This window comes from Pongo pygmaeus, chromosome 1, assembly GCF_028885625.2.
Source record: "Pongo pygmaeus isolate AG05252 chromosome 1, NHGRI_mPonPyg2-v2.0_pri, whole genome shotgun sequence".
Lineage (NCBI taxonomy): Eukaryota > Metazoa > Chordata > Mammalia > Primates > Hominidae > Pongo > Pongo pygmaeus.
The window spans coordinates 207,356,243-207,371,495 of NC_072373.2; the positions used below are offsets into that span (position 1 = coordinate 207,356,243).

Sequence of the window (15,253 nt, forward strand, 5' to 3'; positions counted from 1 at the left end):
GCCTCCACTTGGGCACCGAGTTGCCTCCACTTGGGCATAAGCGCGGAACTGAGTCCCCGCTTTGAGATGCAGCGGTGCAGAGACGCGGGAGCCCAGAACGCTTCCCGGGGCCCCTGGGACACCCCCGGGCGCCCTCCGCGCCGCGACCGCCGCCCGTGGCCAGGTCACAGCCTCCCAGCTCGCCAGAGAGCCCTCCTTCCCAAATCTCTCTTCGGTCCCCCGGCGCCCCTGGAAAGGCCGGAGTTGGAGGGTCCCCTCTCTCAGCCTCGTCCCTCCCCTAGGCCCGACCGGCCGGCGCGGGCAATCAGTGCCCGGGCAAGTCCTTGAAGTCTATATTTAGTGCCCGCCACCCCTCCCCCGCACAGTTGGGAGGCGGACGGTGGGGGGTGGGGGTGGGGAGAGCCCCGCCCCCGCCGGGCGTGTGTGTCGTGTGTGTTTGGGGCCCGCGCGGGTTGCGCGCCCTCCGCCTTCGCACCTCCTGCCCCCGAGGCCCTACTGCTGCCCCTGTGCCCCTCGCCCCGCCGAGCGTCGCGGGCCAACATGGGCCAGGAAGAGGAGCTGCTGAGGATCGCCAAAAAGCTGGAGAAGATGGTGGCCAGGAAGAACACGGTGAGGCTGCAGAGTTTGGGCCACGGCTCCCGCCCCCGGGAGGCGCGGGCGAGCCCCGGATTCCGGGGTGGGGACGTACTGGCGGGGCGCCGTGGGGACGCGTACGGGACTCGGGGACCCGAGGGAGGAGCGGCTGGTGCAGGGCCCAAGGTCCCTTGGGGACCCTTGCTGAGCACCTCGAGGTGGGCGTGTGCGTGGCCCAGGACGCCAGGGGATCGTGCGGGTCTCGTAGGCGCGACTTGTGCACGTCCCTTTGGACGTGTAGGGTTCACCCTGGGCAGCTAGTGCAGGGCCCAGGAAAGCAGGCGAAGAGAGCTGGACGTGAGAAAGGACTTTGGGAGTCCCAGGACTTGGCGTGTGCAAAGCCCGGGGAGCGGCGGCGGGGCGGGGGGCAAATCCTGGTGGCCCGAGAAGTTCAGAGAAACTTGGGCTGACGGGGGTACTGAGCTGCATCCCTGCACCCCGGAGTGGGTATGCAGGAGAGAAGCAAAAGGCCGTGGATCCTGCGACCCCACCGCTTGGTGCGTCAGGAGCGGTTCTTTTGGCAATTTTCCCTTTCCTTGGCCTTGGGGTGCGGCCCGGACGGGCGGGGGCCGAACAGGTGCGGGGGCCCGCGGGGCGGGGGAAGGGGGCCGGGCTGGAGGCCTGTGCAGCGAGGGCGAGGGCGGAGGGAGGAGCGGGCTCGGCGGGAGGTTGGGAGCAGGGCTGACAGCCTTACCGAAGGGTCCTGGCCAGAGCGCAGACCCAGCTGGAAGTTAATGTTTGATTTTCCCCGTGATCTTTGCCTGGGGCTGGCGGCCGACAGGTCGGCTAGCCAGAGCAAATTTGGCCTTGGGTCCTGGAGGGCCTGGGCTCACCCTGGGAGGGAAAAAAAGGGAGCCTGGTGAGCATGCCCATCTCACCTCCCGTTCCCATTCCAGGGTCCTCTTCCTCCCACCATCCGTAGCCATGTGCTGCAGCCACCTGCATTTCCAGGACACCTAGGAGCCTGGGAAAGGAAGAGACCCTAAGGGAAGTTTTAGAGCCAGGAAGAGTAGCCAAGGCCCAGGGAAGGGTCACTGGAACCATGAAGTGGCAGGGAGCCCTAGAGTGGACACTGGGCAGTCATGAGTTGGTGTCCATATAAAGGCCAGAGCCTCAGTTTCTTCATCTGTAAGAAAGAGATGAGATTATCTGCCTCTCGAGAAGGGATGTCACTGGATTCTTGTCTCTGCTGGCAGCGGTGAGGATTGGAGAGATGAGACAGAGATGTAAAGCCCTTAGTAGGACTCAGACCTGTGCTTGGTAAGAACTGGCGAACAAGACCTGCTTCTACACAGCCAGGTCCAACACAGAAAGATACAGCACAAACCTGCAGAGTGCTGGGAGCTTCTCACCTGACACTCCCAACCTCCATGTGCTCCCCGTTCCAGACTCCTCCACAATCCTCAGTACAACTGAGCCTCAAGTCATGGGGGAGCATTTTCTCAGCTGGGGTTGGCAGAGCCTAGCCAGGGAATCTGAGCCAAATTCCAGTTCAAATAGACAGGTTATCCCAGCCCAGCTCCTTACTGACCCCCAAGTTTAGGCCAGAAAAGAAATTCTGGGCCCCTGGGTAAGAGGGGTAGGGTGAGGACGCCTAGAGACCCGGGGAGAGGCAGCCTGCTTGGGGTAGAGCTCTGGCTGAAGAGGACAGGACCTGCCCTGGCCTCCCCCTCACTCCTTTTATGGCCCTAGGCAAAAGCCACTCAACCTTCCCTCTCTGGGCCTCAAGTTTCCTCTTCTGTGAAATGGGAAGAGGAAATGGTGTCTTTTGGAGATGGATTCCTGTGGAAGTACCCAGAGCTGTCCCCAGAAAAGATGCAAGTCTGGCCGCAGGGTCCCTGCAGCATGGAGCCAGTTTACAGCCACGTCTGCGCCTGGGCTCTTGGCAGTGTCTGGGTGGGCATGGAGCTCTGGGCGTCTGGCCGAGAAAGGTGGGGCCTGCTCTGGGAATGAAAGTGGACCCGCCCAGCGGTGATTAGGCAGGGGAGGGCATACTTCCTGTAATAAGACGGATCCTCCACGTTGCAGCTCAGGCCTGGGGTTTACTGCCAGTTGCTGAAGTCTCAGCCACTTAAGGCTTTGTCACATCCTCTGAGCATGCACTAACAGAAGCAACTTCAAACATGCAACCAAGTGCCTACGGTCACAGCTACACACACACACATAGCTATAACATGTGGCCACAACACAGTAGTTAAACAAGCAGCTGAACCTAACTGCGTATGAGACACGGCCACTGACACCAACATGACAAGCATACTGACCCATATGACCCACACTGACCATTATAGTTACAGAATGATACACAGAGACAGCCACACACGTGTGCACGCAGCACAGCTACACCCAGACATGCAATGCTACAGACTTAGCAAACAGCCACATTTATACATTCAGATCTTATAACACAGGCATCATCCCACAAAGCCAAATAGACACAGCTGTGCCTGGAGCTGCATATTCACAGCTCCACTCTTAGACCAGAGGTACTGCTGGCTACAGAACCCATTTGTGTGTTCAGAGAGATACACCCAGCAACATTTGCACAAGGCTTTGTTTACCCAGCTACAATCCAGGCTCATGGCTATTCTCCTCCAATATGACCCAGTTATACAGCTGTGACACACAAGGCATACACCCAGTAGAGAGGTGGAACTGGCTTAACACTGATTGTTGCATTTTCAGGAATTTTGCAACCTGATGGTTAAACACAGCAATTGTTTCAAAAAATTACATTATCTGCTTACAATTAAATAAATTATATTAGAAACAAAGGTAAGGAATCCTCCAAAATAATTAATTCCTGATTGTTTTACTACATTGTACTGTCATGTATGGTCAGAGGTAATTTACTTCTATTGTTATCTGTACGGTGGAAATACTATATAATGGTATGGTACTGTACATCTCCTCCCAAAACTTCCTTCAGTTCAGTGACAGCATGTTGGTAGCTTGAAACTGGCCATGGGATGAGTGTTTACACCACAGAAATTGGCAAACACTGCAGGTCAGTTTTTTTTTTTCCTTGAGAGCTGGTTGTTAAACGTTGGCCAGCACACCACTACACTTACCCATGTTGATAGTCCATGACTGTGTATGTCTAGACAGATCTACGCCCACGCTAACACAATTTATATAGTGGTTAGAGCCCAAAAGGCCTGAGTTTGAATCCCAACTTGGCTCCTTATAAAGCATGTGACCTTGAGAAAATTACTTAACCTCTCTGTTTCTTGGATTGCTCTTTGGTGGACATGGGATAATAATTCTGTAAGAACGGAAATAATACACAGGACCTACCCGATAGGGTCATTGTGAAAGTTAAATGAGATAATACAGGTAAAAAACTTAGAAGAGTGCCCAGTACATAGCCAGCCTTTAATTAATGTTACACTTGGAGTTGTGCACCCCCAAGTTCACATACACAGACATCTGCAGGTCACGCTTCTGAAAACCTACATGAACCCAAGTTCTCAGGGAGGCTAAGGACTGACAGAGGGCAGCTCTTGGGACATGGTCCAGGTCCTGTCAGGGTGGGGACTGGCAGCTGGAACCATGAACTGTGGGCCAAGGATAGGGACACACAGGACACCGTCAGCTGGTGCTCCCCAGGGAACTGATCTCAGGACAGCAGGCAGGTATGGCTTCTAGGAAGGGGCTGGGGGAAAGGAGAAGGCTGAAAGGGTGTCCAGGGCCTGGCAGTTCACAGATTTTCAAACCTAAGCCTTTTTCTGCCTCCCACCTTCTTTCTGCTTTACTCCTGCACAAGTTCATCCACTCAGGGAGCACTGGACTCTCTGCTGAGCCCTAAGTTCTCAGAGATTAGAACGGTTCTCTTTACCCGAGAGAAGTTAAAGTACATGTTCACACAAAGACTTGAAATGAATGTACCTAGAAGCTTTATTTGTAGCAGCCCCAAACTGGAACCTATCCATAAGTCCCATCAACCGGTGAATGAATTTAAAACATTGTGGTAGACTGGGTGTGGTGGCTCACGCCTGTAATCCCAGCACTTTGGGAGGCCGAGGCAGGAGGATCACTTGAGGCCAGAAGTTTGAGACCAGCCTGGGCAACATGGCAAAACCCCTTCTCTACAAAACAATGCAAAAAATTAGCCAGATGTGGTGGTGCATACCTGTGGTCCCAGCTATTCGGGAGGCTGAGGTGGGAGGATCACCTGAGCCCGGAAGGTCGAAGCTGCAGTGAACCGTGATGGTGCCACTGCGCTCCAGCCTGGGCAACAAAGTGAGATCTTGTCTCAAAAAATGCCAAACAAACTGTGGTACATACATACAGTGGAAAACCACTCAGCAATAAAAAGCAACTACTGATCCACGAGACAACATGGATGAGTCTCAAAAATAATTATGCTGAAATAAGCCAGATAAAAAAGGGTTTTTGCCCTACATACTCTTTATATAAAATCCTTAAAGATACAAGGTCACCTGTAGTAACAGAAGGCAGAATTGTGGTTGTTTAGGATTGGAGATGGGGAGGGATGGATTAGAAAGGGGACAGGAAGAAGCTTTTGGGGCTGGTGGCTGTGCTTTTATCTTGATTGTGGGGAGGGTTCCATGGGTATACACGTATGTTGAAACTTATCAAATTTTACACTGCAAAGTGTGCAGTTATTGTATGTCAATTATACCTCAAAAAAGCTGGGGTTTTGTTTTGTTTTGTTTTGTTCAAGTTGGAGTCTCACTCTGTCACCCAGGCTGGAGTGCAGTGGGGTGATCTTGGCTCACTGTAACCTCCATCTCCTGGGCTCAAGCAATTTTCCTGCCTCAGCCTCCTAAGTAACTGGGATTACAGGCATGTGCCACCACGCCTGGCTAATTTTTGTATTTAGTAGAGATGGGGCTTCACCATGTTGGCCAGGCTGGTCTTGAACTCCTGGCCTCAAGTGACACGCCCACCTCAGCCTCCCAAAGTGCTGGGATTATAGGTGTGAGCCACCATGCTGGCCAAGCTGTTTTGTTTTGTTTTTTAAAAAGCCCCCAGTCCTCACCCTGTGAAGTTCACAGTAGGGAGGTAAGGGAAGGACGCTACAGGGACACGAGCAACAATAAGCCAGGAAGGAATTCATTTTGGAGGAAAGATGGGGAAGGGGGAGGGCATTCCTGGGGAGAGGCACAGCAGAACCAAAGGAGGTCAGGAGCCTGGCTCAGAGGGTTTGAACCCAGCAGGTGGCTGGAGATGAAGTTAGAGCACCGTCTAGGACAGAATGTTTCTCGTCTCTCTCCTTCCTTCTGCCCCTTGCCTGTCCTTCGGCCACGTGTCTGTCTGTATCCTCCTGCTCCCTGTACCAAGGCCACACAATAGTCAGAGAAGCCTGGTCAGGACCCGGGCCCCAGTCCTCACCTTGTGGCCTCCCACAGGAAGGGGCCCTGGACCTTCTGAAGAAGCTGCACAGCTGCCAGATGTCCATCCAGCTACTACAGGTGGGGCGGGGGCGGGAAGCCTTGGGACAGTGCCTGGGGGGAGAGCTGGTGGGGGAGGGAAAGACCCCCGGTGGGGGAAGGTGGAGTCTGGGAGGAATTTCTGAGGGGGGGCCTGCGGGGAGGGGATCTTGAGGTGGAGACCTCCCAGGGAGGGACTGAGGGGGACACAGGGAAATCTCGGGGACGGAGAGGGTACATTCTAGGTGTAGGGGACCTCTGGGCCTTGGAGCAAGACTGGTTTGCTTTTCTTGAATACCCCAACTCCCAAGGCCCTGGGCCTGTGGGATCCAAGAGGCCCATGATCCAGGGAGAGGGAAAAGTCCCCCATTTAAAAATCCCTGTGTGGCCCTTAAAGTCCCCAGATTTACCAAAAGCTTCTGGCCCTGAAAAATCAGCACAGACAGATGCAAGGTCTCATAGCCGGAGCTGCTGTCTCAGTTGAAACTGTAGCTCAAAGGCACTAGAGGGAGCTGGCCACTGTAGCTCATGCCTGTAATCCCAGCACTTTGGGAGGCCGAGGCAGGCAGATCACCTGAGGTCAGGAGTTCAAGACCAGCCTGGCCAACATGGTGAAACCCCGTTTCTACTAAAGATACAAAAATTAGCTGGGCAAGGTGACGCACACCTATAATCCCAGCTACCCGGGAGGCTGAGGCACGAGAATCGCTTGAACCTGGGAGGTGGAAGTTGCAGTGAGCTGAGATTGCACCACTGCACTCCAGCCTGGGCAACATAGCGAGACTCCATCTCAAAAAAATAGACACTAGAGGGTTGGGAATGGGAGGGGTCCTGACAGTCAGCCAAGTGCCGCCCCCAACCCTAAGTGCAGGCTTTCACCAAAGCCACAGGTATCTTCCATGTCAGGCTTAGCCCTGGGCCCTCGGCCTCGTGCAGAGCAGGGCCTCAGTTACAGTAGTTGGGTTCTGACCTCAGCCAGGAGTCAGGGCTAGGACTCTGGAGGTCCAGGCTGGAAGGGGAGGTGGTGGTAGAGCTGGGGCAGGACCTGCCAATGATGGCAGCCATTCCTGTGTATCCATTCCCAGATCATGCCTTAACCCTCTCACTTTGCAGACAACCAGGATTGGAGTTGCTGTTAATGGGGTCCGCAAGCACTGCTCAGACAAGGAGGTGGTGTCCTTGGCCAAAGTCCTTATCAAAAACTGGAAGCGGCTGCTAGGTGAGAGAGGACAAGGTTGTCTTGAGCCCTGTTTTTCTCCTAGCACTTGGGACAGGACTGGGCCTGGCTCATAGCCAGCACTAAGTGTATGTTTGTTGAGTGACTTAATCAGTGACAGATGGCCTCTGGATCGGGGAGGTAGCTAGTGGGGGACTGCCAATGTTTGTGTACACAAGTGCAAGATTTGTAGACTTGTGAGTTTTGTGTACATGTGCCCCTTATGTGTTTGTGCGCTCATGCATTTGTCTATATAATACATGTCTACATACACACATTTGTCTGAATATGTGCAGAGGTGTCTTTGCCAATGTATTAATGTCCCCATGTGAGTATGTGTATTTGTACACATGTTCCTGTTGTATGTGCATTTGTGTGTAAATGTGTTTGTGTGTGTGTTGGGAGTGTGTGTGCAGCTGTCCTCGTCCCTGCTCTTTGCTCCCTCCCCACTAAAGTCATGCTGGGTTCTGCTGTGACAGAGCTTAGCTGAGGGACAATGCCACCCTTTTGTTTTCAGACTCCCCTGTACCCCCAAAAGGAGAAAAAGGAGAGGAAAGAGAAAAAGCAAAGAAGAAGGAAAAAGGGCTTGACTGTTCAGACTGGAAACCAGAAGCAGGCCTTTCTCCACCAAGGAAAAAACGAGAAGACCCCAAAACCAGGTATTCTTTTCTGGGATGGAGAGAAGGGAGCTGACACTTGTCACATCCTCTGACAGCAACTCAGTGTATATTATCTCATTTAAACCTCACATCCTGGGGAGGAAGATACTGGTATTATCTCCTGCAGTGCCCCCTCTAGGGGTCTTCTTAGGCTCAACCAGACATTAGACTCACAAGACCCAAATAGGCCATAAATGGCACTGGCTTTGCCTAGAAGGATGCAGGGACAGGTAAGAGTGTGTCTGCAGGAGGGCCTCCAGCATTTCTCTACAGAGAGTTCCCATAGGAGACCACACAGCAGTCTAGAGCTCTTCTCTGGCCCACCCAGGCAACAGCCTAGGTGCGGGGAAACAAGACCACAGCGGGTGTAAGCCTCACATCCCAAATCTTGTAACAGTCCCAAAGACAAAGTTTCCAAGATGCTAGCAAAAGCAATAGCCACTTATAAGATTCACTGCACCTGGCGCAGTGGCTCACACCTGTAATCCCAGCACTTTGGGAGGCTGAGGCGGGAGGATCACTTGAGCCCACGAGTTTGAGACAAGCCTGGGCAACATGGCAAAACTCCGCCTCTACAAAAAATACAAAAATTAGCCAGGCATGGTGGTGTGCACCTGGAATCCTAGCTACTCTGGAGGCTGAGGTGGGAGAATCGCTTGTGCCCGGGAGATGGAGGTTGCAGTGAGCTGAGATTGCGCCACTGCACTCCAGCCTGAGCAACAGAGCAAGAACCTGTGTCAAAAACAAACAAACAAAAACCAAGACGTATATTATAAATTAAAAGGATCTCTACTTTCTGTATTATACAATAAAAATTTTAAATCTGAATTGTTGGGTTTTTTTCACAATGATCCTGTACTGCTTTTGAAACAAAAAATAATAATAGTGCTTTTAAAAACTAAACAAATACAAGTGATAAAAATCTGTTGTAGAAAATAATGGAAGGCCGGGCACGGTATCTCACCCCTGTAATCCCAGCACTTTGGGAGGCCGAGGTGGGTGGATCACTTGAGGTCGGGAGTTCGAGACCAGCCTGACCAACATGGAGAAATCCCATCTCTACTAAAAATTCAAAATTAGCTGGGTGTGGTGGCACATGCCTGTAATCCCAGCTACTCGGGAGGCTGAGGCAGGAGAATCACTTGAACCCGGAAATCGGAGGTTGCAGTGAGCCAAGATTGCACCATTGCACTCCAGCCTGGGCAACAAGAGAGAAACTCTGTCTTAAGAAAAAAAAAAAAAAGGAAAATGTAGAAAAGTAGAAAAAAAAAATCACCCACATTCCCACCACCCAAAAACAATCACTGTTGATGAGTTAGTGTATGGCTTTTCTTTCTGTTCTCTCTTTGACTTGTTTCTATAGTCATCCCCAATTTTAATAGCCTGCTTTTTAAAAGGTAACACCTGTGAAATGGTTTTGTCACATTTTCTATGTTCTGTTCCTTTCCATTGCTCATTTTGCAAGTGTATCCTACTTGGAAAAACCCTAATTGGCATCTAACTTTTCACACGAGTGTGTATTCTTTTCCCAAAGGGGTTAGAAGTTTGGCTCGGGGATCCCTGACCATCTCCACAGTGCCTAGCACGGAGTGAACATTTACTGAATATTGCTAGCCCATTTGTAGCAGCATGGTCCCCTGCCCTGTGGATTACCTCCTGTTCATGCCCTGGCTGGTCTGGCCATGTCTGGAGCACCTGTGTGGTTATGAGAACCTTGGCAAATGAAGGACCAGGAGCAGGAGAGCTCTTATGAGATGAAGTTGAAGGACTAGAGGCTGAACTACTGGGGAGGGACCAAATGGGATTTGGGACTAATCTGTCACATGGAGAGTGTAGGCATCCAGGTAAATGTGGCAGCCTGAACACATACAGTTTTTGTTTTTGTTTGCTCCATCCCCAAGCCCCACTAAATGAACAGTAAAGAGGCTGGGCGCAGTGGCTCATGCCTGTGATCCCAGCGCTTTGGGAGGCCGAGGTGGGTGGATGACCTGAGGTCAGGAGTTCGAGACCAGCCTGGCCAAGATGGTGAAACCCCGTCTCTACTAAAAATACAAAAATTAACCAGGGGTGGTGGTGCATGCCTGTAGTCCCAGCCACTCAGGAGGCTGAGGCGGGAGAACCGCTTGAACCTGGGAGCAGAGGTTGCAGTGAGCTGAGATCCCGCCACTGCATTCAAGCGTGGACAACAGAGCGAGACTCTGTAAAAAAAAAAAAAGAACAGTAAAGGGATTTCTTTTAAAGGCCTGTATGAGGACAACATATGTAGGAGAGGTAACAATGAAAAAGCAGAAAGCCAGGTTCTGGGCTGAACTTGGTCACTTAATGGCCTTCGTCTCTGAGACTCAGTATTATGGCCTGAAACACAGACATCATTTTTTCAGTTCTTTCTTCTTAAAAATAAAATGTTTTATTTATAATAGTCTTTAATTATATTTTAGTTGTCTTAGTTTAGCTATTTTGTATTTTTTATAATACAGATAATTACTTGCTCATTGTAGAAAGTTTTAAAAATACAAATAAATAAGAAAATAGGCCGGGTGCAGTGTCTCATGCTTGTAATCCCAGCACTTTGGGAGGCTGAGGCAGGTGAATCATGAGGTCAGGAGTTCAAGACCAGCCTGGCCAACACAGTGAAACCCTGTCTCTACTAAAAATACAAAAATTAACTGGGCCTGGTGGCAGGCGCCCATAATCCCAGCTACTCAGGAGACTGAGGCAGGAAATCGCTTGAACCCGGGAGGCAGAGGTGGCGGTGAGCCGAGATCGCGCCACTGCACTCCAGCCTGGACAACAGCACTAGACTCCATCTTAAAAACAAAACAAAACAAAACAAAAGATAAGGGCCAGGCACGGTGGCTCACGCCTATAATCCTAGCACTTTGGGAGGCTGAGGCGGGCGGATCACGAGGTCAGGAGTTCAGGACCAGCCTGGCCAACATGGTGAAACCCCATCTCTACCAAAAATACAAAAATTAGCTGGGCATGGTGGTACGTGCCTGTAATTCCAGCTACTCAGGAGGCTGAGGAGGAGAATTGTTTGAACTGGGACCCAGGAGGCGAAGGTTTCAGTGAGCTGAGATTGCGCAACTGCACTCCAGCCTGGGCTACAGAATGAGACTCTGTCTCAAAAAACAAAATAAAATAAAGTAAAATAAAATATAATTTATTATCTAGAAACAAGCACTCACATATAATTGTGTGTGTATATACATATAAAATTTATATATGTATATATACATCCTGCTAGACTATTCCTATGCATTACTACCTATAAATAGGTATAAAATACCTATTTGTTTTAATAAAATTGAATTACACTCTGTATACTATTTTGTAACCTTTTCATGTACATAAATCTATTCATTTCAGTAGCAAGGTGTGTTTAGTGTAAAAAGTTTAGAAAATCAAACACAAGAAGGAAATAACAGAAATAACCATTGTTAACATTTTGATATATATCTTTATAGTTTTTTAAGAACATACAGGCCAGGCCAGGCTCAGTGGCTCATGCCCTTAATCCCAGCACTTTGGGAGGCCAAGGCGGGCAGATCACTTGAGTTCAGGAGTTCGACACCAGCCTGGCCAACATGGTGAAACCCTGTCTCTACTAAAAATACAAATATTAGCTGGGCATGCTAGTGGGTGCCTGTAATCCCAGGTACTCGCGAAGCTGAGGCAGGAGGATCACTTGAATTTGGGAGGCTGAGGCTGCAGTGAGCCAAGATCACCCCACTGCACTCCAGCCTGGACGACAGAGCGAGATTCTGTCTTTAAAAAAATAAAAGAACATACATATGGGCCGGGAAAGGTGGCTTATGCTTGTAATCCCAGCACTTTGGGAGGTGGAGGCAGGTGGATCACTTGAGCTCAGGAGTTAGAGACCAATGGCAAAACCCTATCTCTATTAAAAGTAAAAAAAATTAGCCGGGTGTGGTGGCATGCACCTGTGTTCTCACCTACTTGGGAGGCTGAGGTGGAAGGATCACTTGAGCCTGGGAAGAGGAGGTTGCAGTGAGCCAAGATCACACTACTACACTCCAGCCTGGGTGAGGAGTGAGACTTTGTCTAAAAAAAAAAAAAAAAAGAACATTCATATGTACATTTATATTTATATTTTGTTAATAAAATTTGAAGTGCACTATACATTTTCCTGGGACACTAAATTGTTATGCCCACTCACTTTTCACAGCCATGGGACTCGGAAATGAAGCTATCACTGGGGCTGAGCAGAAAATGGAGAGGTATCTCCTCATTCTGCTGGGAGAAGCCAGTTGTTGGGGGTCCTATTTCAGCTCAGTTAATTAATTTCCTTTCTTTTTAGTTTTATTAATGTTAATTCATTATACAAACACTGTAACCACATTAGTGAAACTTAGAATAAACATGGGAAATATTTGTGCACATCAGACAAATTAAGCAGCTTTTATTTTTCTTCCTCTCCTTTCCCAGGCCTGGTCTAACTACATATATAATTTTTCCATTCCTTTAGGCAGAGTGTACAACTTTTTTTATTTTTTTGGGACGGAGTTTCACTCTTGTTGCCCAGGCTGGAGTGCAATGGCACGATCTCAGCTCACGGCAATCTCCGCCTCCCAGATTCAAGTGATTCTTCTGCCTCAGCCTCCCAAGTAGCTGGGATTACAGGCATGTGCCACCATGCCTGGCTAATTTTTGTATCTTTTTTTAGTAGAGACGGGGTTTCTCCATGTTGCTCAGGCTGGTCTCGAACTCCTGACTTCAGGTGATCCACCCGCCTTGGCCTCCCAAAGTGCTGGGATTATAGGCGCGAGCCACCATGCCTGGCCATTTTTTTTTTTTTTTTTTGAAACAGAGTCTCACCATGTTGCCCAGGCTGGAGTGCAGTGGCGCAATCACAGCTCACTGCAGACTGCAACTCCTAGGCTCAAGTGATCCTCTCACCTCAGCCTCCTGAGTAGCTGGGACTATGGGTGCAAATTATTTTTTTAAATATAAAACAGTATTTGAATTTTTGTCCTTAGGAACTATAAAGATTATATATGATTTGGAAATGAGACTGTAGCAAACAATGGCCAAAGAAGAATCACCCATTCTATGCCTTCTCCTTTGTCTGGTCACTCAGAAATATCCTACTATCAGCTATCATTGCAGGAAACTGAGGACCAGAGAGACCGATAGGAGAACAGGAGGATTGTTTATTTAAGGTATGCACTGGCTCAGTGGATTCATATCTAAAAAGCTGAGCATTTTAACAAAGATAGAGCGGGGTTTTTATAAGCAGGCTTACAGAAGCAAAACAAAAGCAGTTAATCATACGGTAGGTCACATGATCCATAGCATAGCACAACTTGTGGCCTTGCATAGCTGGTGGCCTTGCATAGCTGGTGGCCTTGTAGCTGCATTAAAAGAAAAACAAGAACTGGCTAAATACAGACATTGGTAAAACATAGCCATGCTTAAGAAGCCGGGGAAAGGAGTAATAGTAATTTGTCTTTCTCTCTTTTTTTCCTTCAACCTTGCTCTGGAGGGGAGGGGTGTCTGGAGCCCATTCCTTTGGCCTTGGCTTCCCAAACAGCATTGTCTTATAACTGTCCTTGAAGTGAGCTTGCTAGGCAGAGGAAAACCTGTTCTTTTCTTTTTAACCCTTGCCTTGCCTGTTACTTTTCTTGGAGTGAATGAATGCATATTTATTTTTAAATTTCTGCCTCACTATGATTGTTGTTGCTTGTTGCCTCCCATTATTTTTATCCATGTATTCACCATAGTCTACTTTTTCTTCTGCATAAATTCGAGACCCCTGGCTGGGCACAGTGACTCATGCCTGTAATCCCAGCACTTTGGGAGGCCAAGGCGGGCAGATCACTTGAGGTCAGAAGTTCGAGACCAGCCTGACCAACATGGCAAAACCCTATCTCTACTAAAAAGACAAAAATTAGCCGGGCATGATAGTGCGTGCCTGTAATCCCAGCTACTCGGGAGGCTGAGGCATGGGAATCTCTTGAACCCAGGGGATGGAGGTTGCAGTGAGCCAAGATGGTGCCACTGCACTCCAGCCTGGGTGACAGATTGAGACTCCATCTCAAAATAAATAAATAAAAATAAACATAAATTCCAGACCCCATTTTCACTGATGTGCCACATCTCCAAGGCCTGGCTAGAATGCTGATATTCTGTGCCATGTCATCTTGACAGACATCACCCATTTGGTATACTTTCCTGTCCCCTGATCACCACATCTCATTTGTTGCTAGAGAAAATATTGTGCTGGAGTATTTCCTTCCATCTGTCTCATGATAAGGTCCTAACCCACTTGTCCAAGTAACTGCATACAATTCAGGGACCTTTCAAGAACCAAACTGCTAGCTGTTTTGGACTCATGCCTTACAAACTGATGAAGTACCTGTAATACAGGTCTTTGAAACATGGCTTCTATTTTCTTTCCTTTCTTTTTTTTTTTTTTTTTGAGATGGAGTCTCCCTCTATTGCCTAGGCTGGAGTGCAGTGGCACAATCTCAGCTCACTGGAACCACCATCTCCCAGGTTCAAGTGATTCCTCTGCCTCAGCCTCCGAGTAGCTGGGATTACAGGTGCATGCCACCATGCCCGGCTAATTTTTGTATTTTTAGTAGAGATGGGGTTTCACCATGTTGGCCAGGCTGGTTTCGAACTCCTGACTCAAGTGATCTGCCCACTTTGGCCTCCCAAAGTGCTGGGATTACAGGTGTGAGCCACTGCACCCAGCTGGTTTCTATTTTCTTACAGTCTAATCTTTAGACTTTTCCTGATGCTGTAGCTCTAGTATCAACTGTCACCTTTTTATTTATCTTGCTATTGTATTCTAAGCATTTTTTTAATGTTCCTGAATAGTTTTCATAACAGTCATTTGCAATAACTGTGGAGTATTTCTGATTTATCTTAAAAAGAAAAGCAATGAGGAAGAGTCAGAAAGTGGTTCTCCAGAGTGGAGTCTCGTGTCTTCTCTACCCTCTCCCACTGTAGGAATTCCGGCTTCTGGTTCCTGCTTGCATTGTCTATCCCCAAGGGGCACTAGGGAGAAACCCCACAGAAGAACTCCCAGGGCCTGTTGTGGGAGTGCAGGGGCATGTGAATGAGGACCTCTCTTCCCCTCTCCCATGTGTCTGGTGGAGGGCTGCTCCTGGGGTCATTAGTTAGTGACCAGCACTTCCAGCCAGCCTAGCTGAGGGGGAGAACTCCCTCAGACAGAGGCCCTGGGGAGCTTGCAGGAGGCAGCTCTTGGGTCCAGAGGCACTGAGAGAGTGAGCACCCAAGGGGAAGTGGGCTGAGCACAGACAATATTCACCACAGTGACCAAAACCCACCAAATGCTGCTCTTGTGGAATTTACATGGG

General features: G+C 49.3%; 1 protein-coding gene and 1 pseudogene across 2 annotated transcripts in view; one reads left to right on the top strand and one right to left on the bottom strand.

The window, feature by feature from the left end:
- The first annotated feature begins 421 nt into the window (after positions 1-421).
- Positions 422-15,253, top strand: part of TCEA3 (transcription elongation factor A3) — a 44,802-nt gene continuing 29,970 nt past the window's right edge. Inside the window, exons 1-4 of one of the 2 annotated variants that reach the window (XM_054500901.1) lie at positions 422-609; positions 6,009-6,071; positions 7,143-7,248; positions 7,763-7,904. In XM_054500901.1, coding sequence (XP_054356876.1) covers positions 541-609; positions 6,009-6,071; positions 7,143-7,248; positions 7,763-7,904 — 380 coding nt within the window. In that variant the 5' untranslated portion in view covers positions 422-540. The remainder of the gene's footprint in view (positions 610-6,008; positions 6,072-7,142; positions 7,249-7,762; positions 7,905-15,253) is intronic. The other variant, XM_054500911.1, reaches the window with a different exon arrangement.
- On the bottom strand, positions 12,976-14,307 carry LOC129043838 (single-stranded DNA-binding protein, mitochondrial-like; annotated as a pseudogene).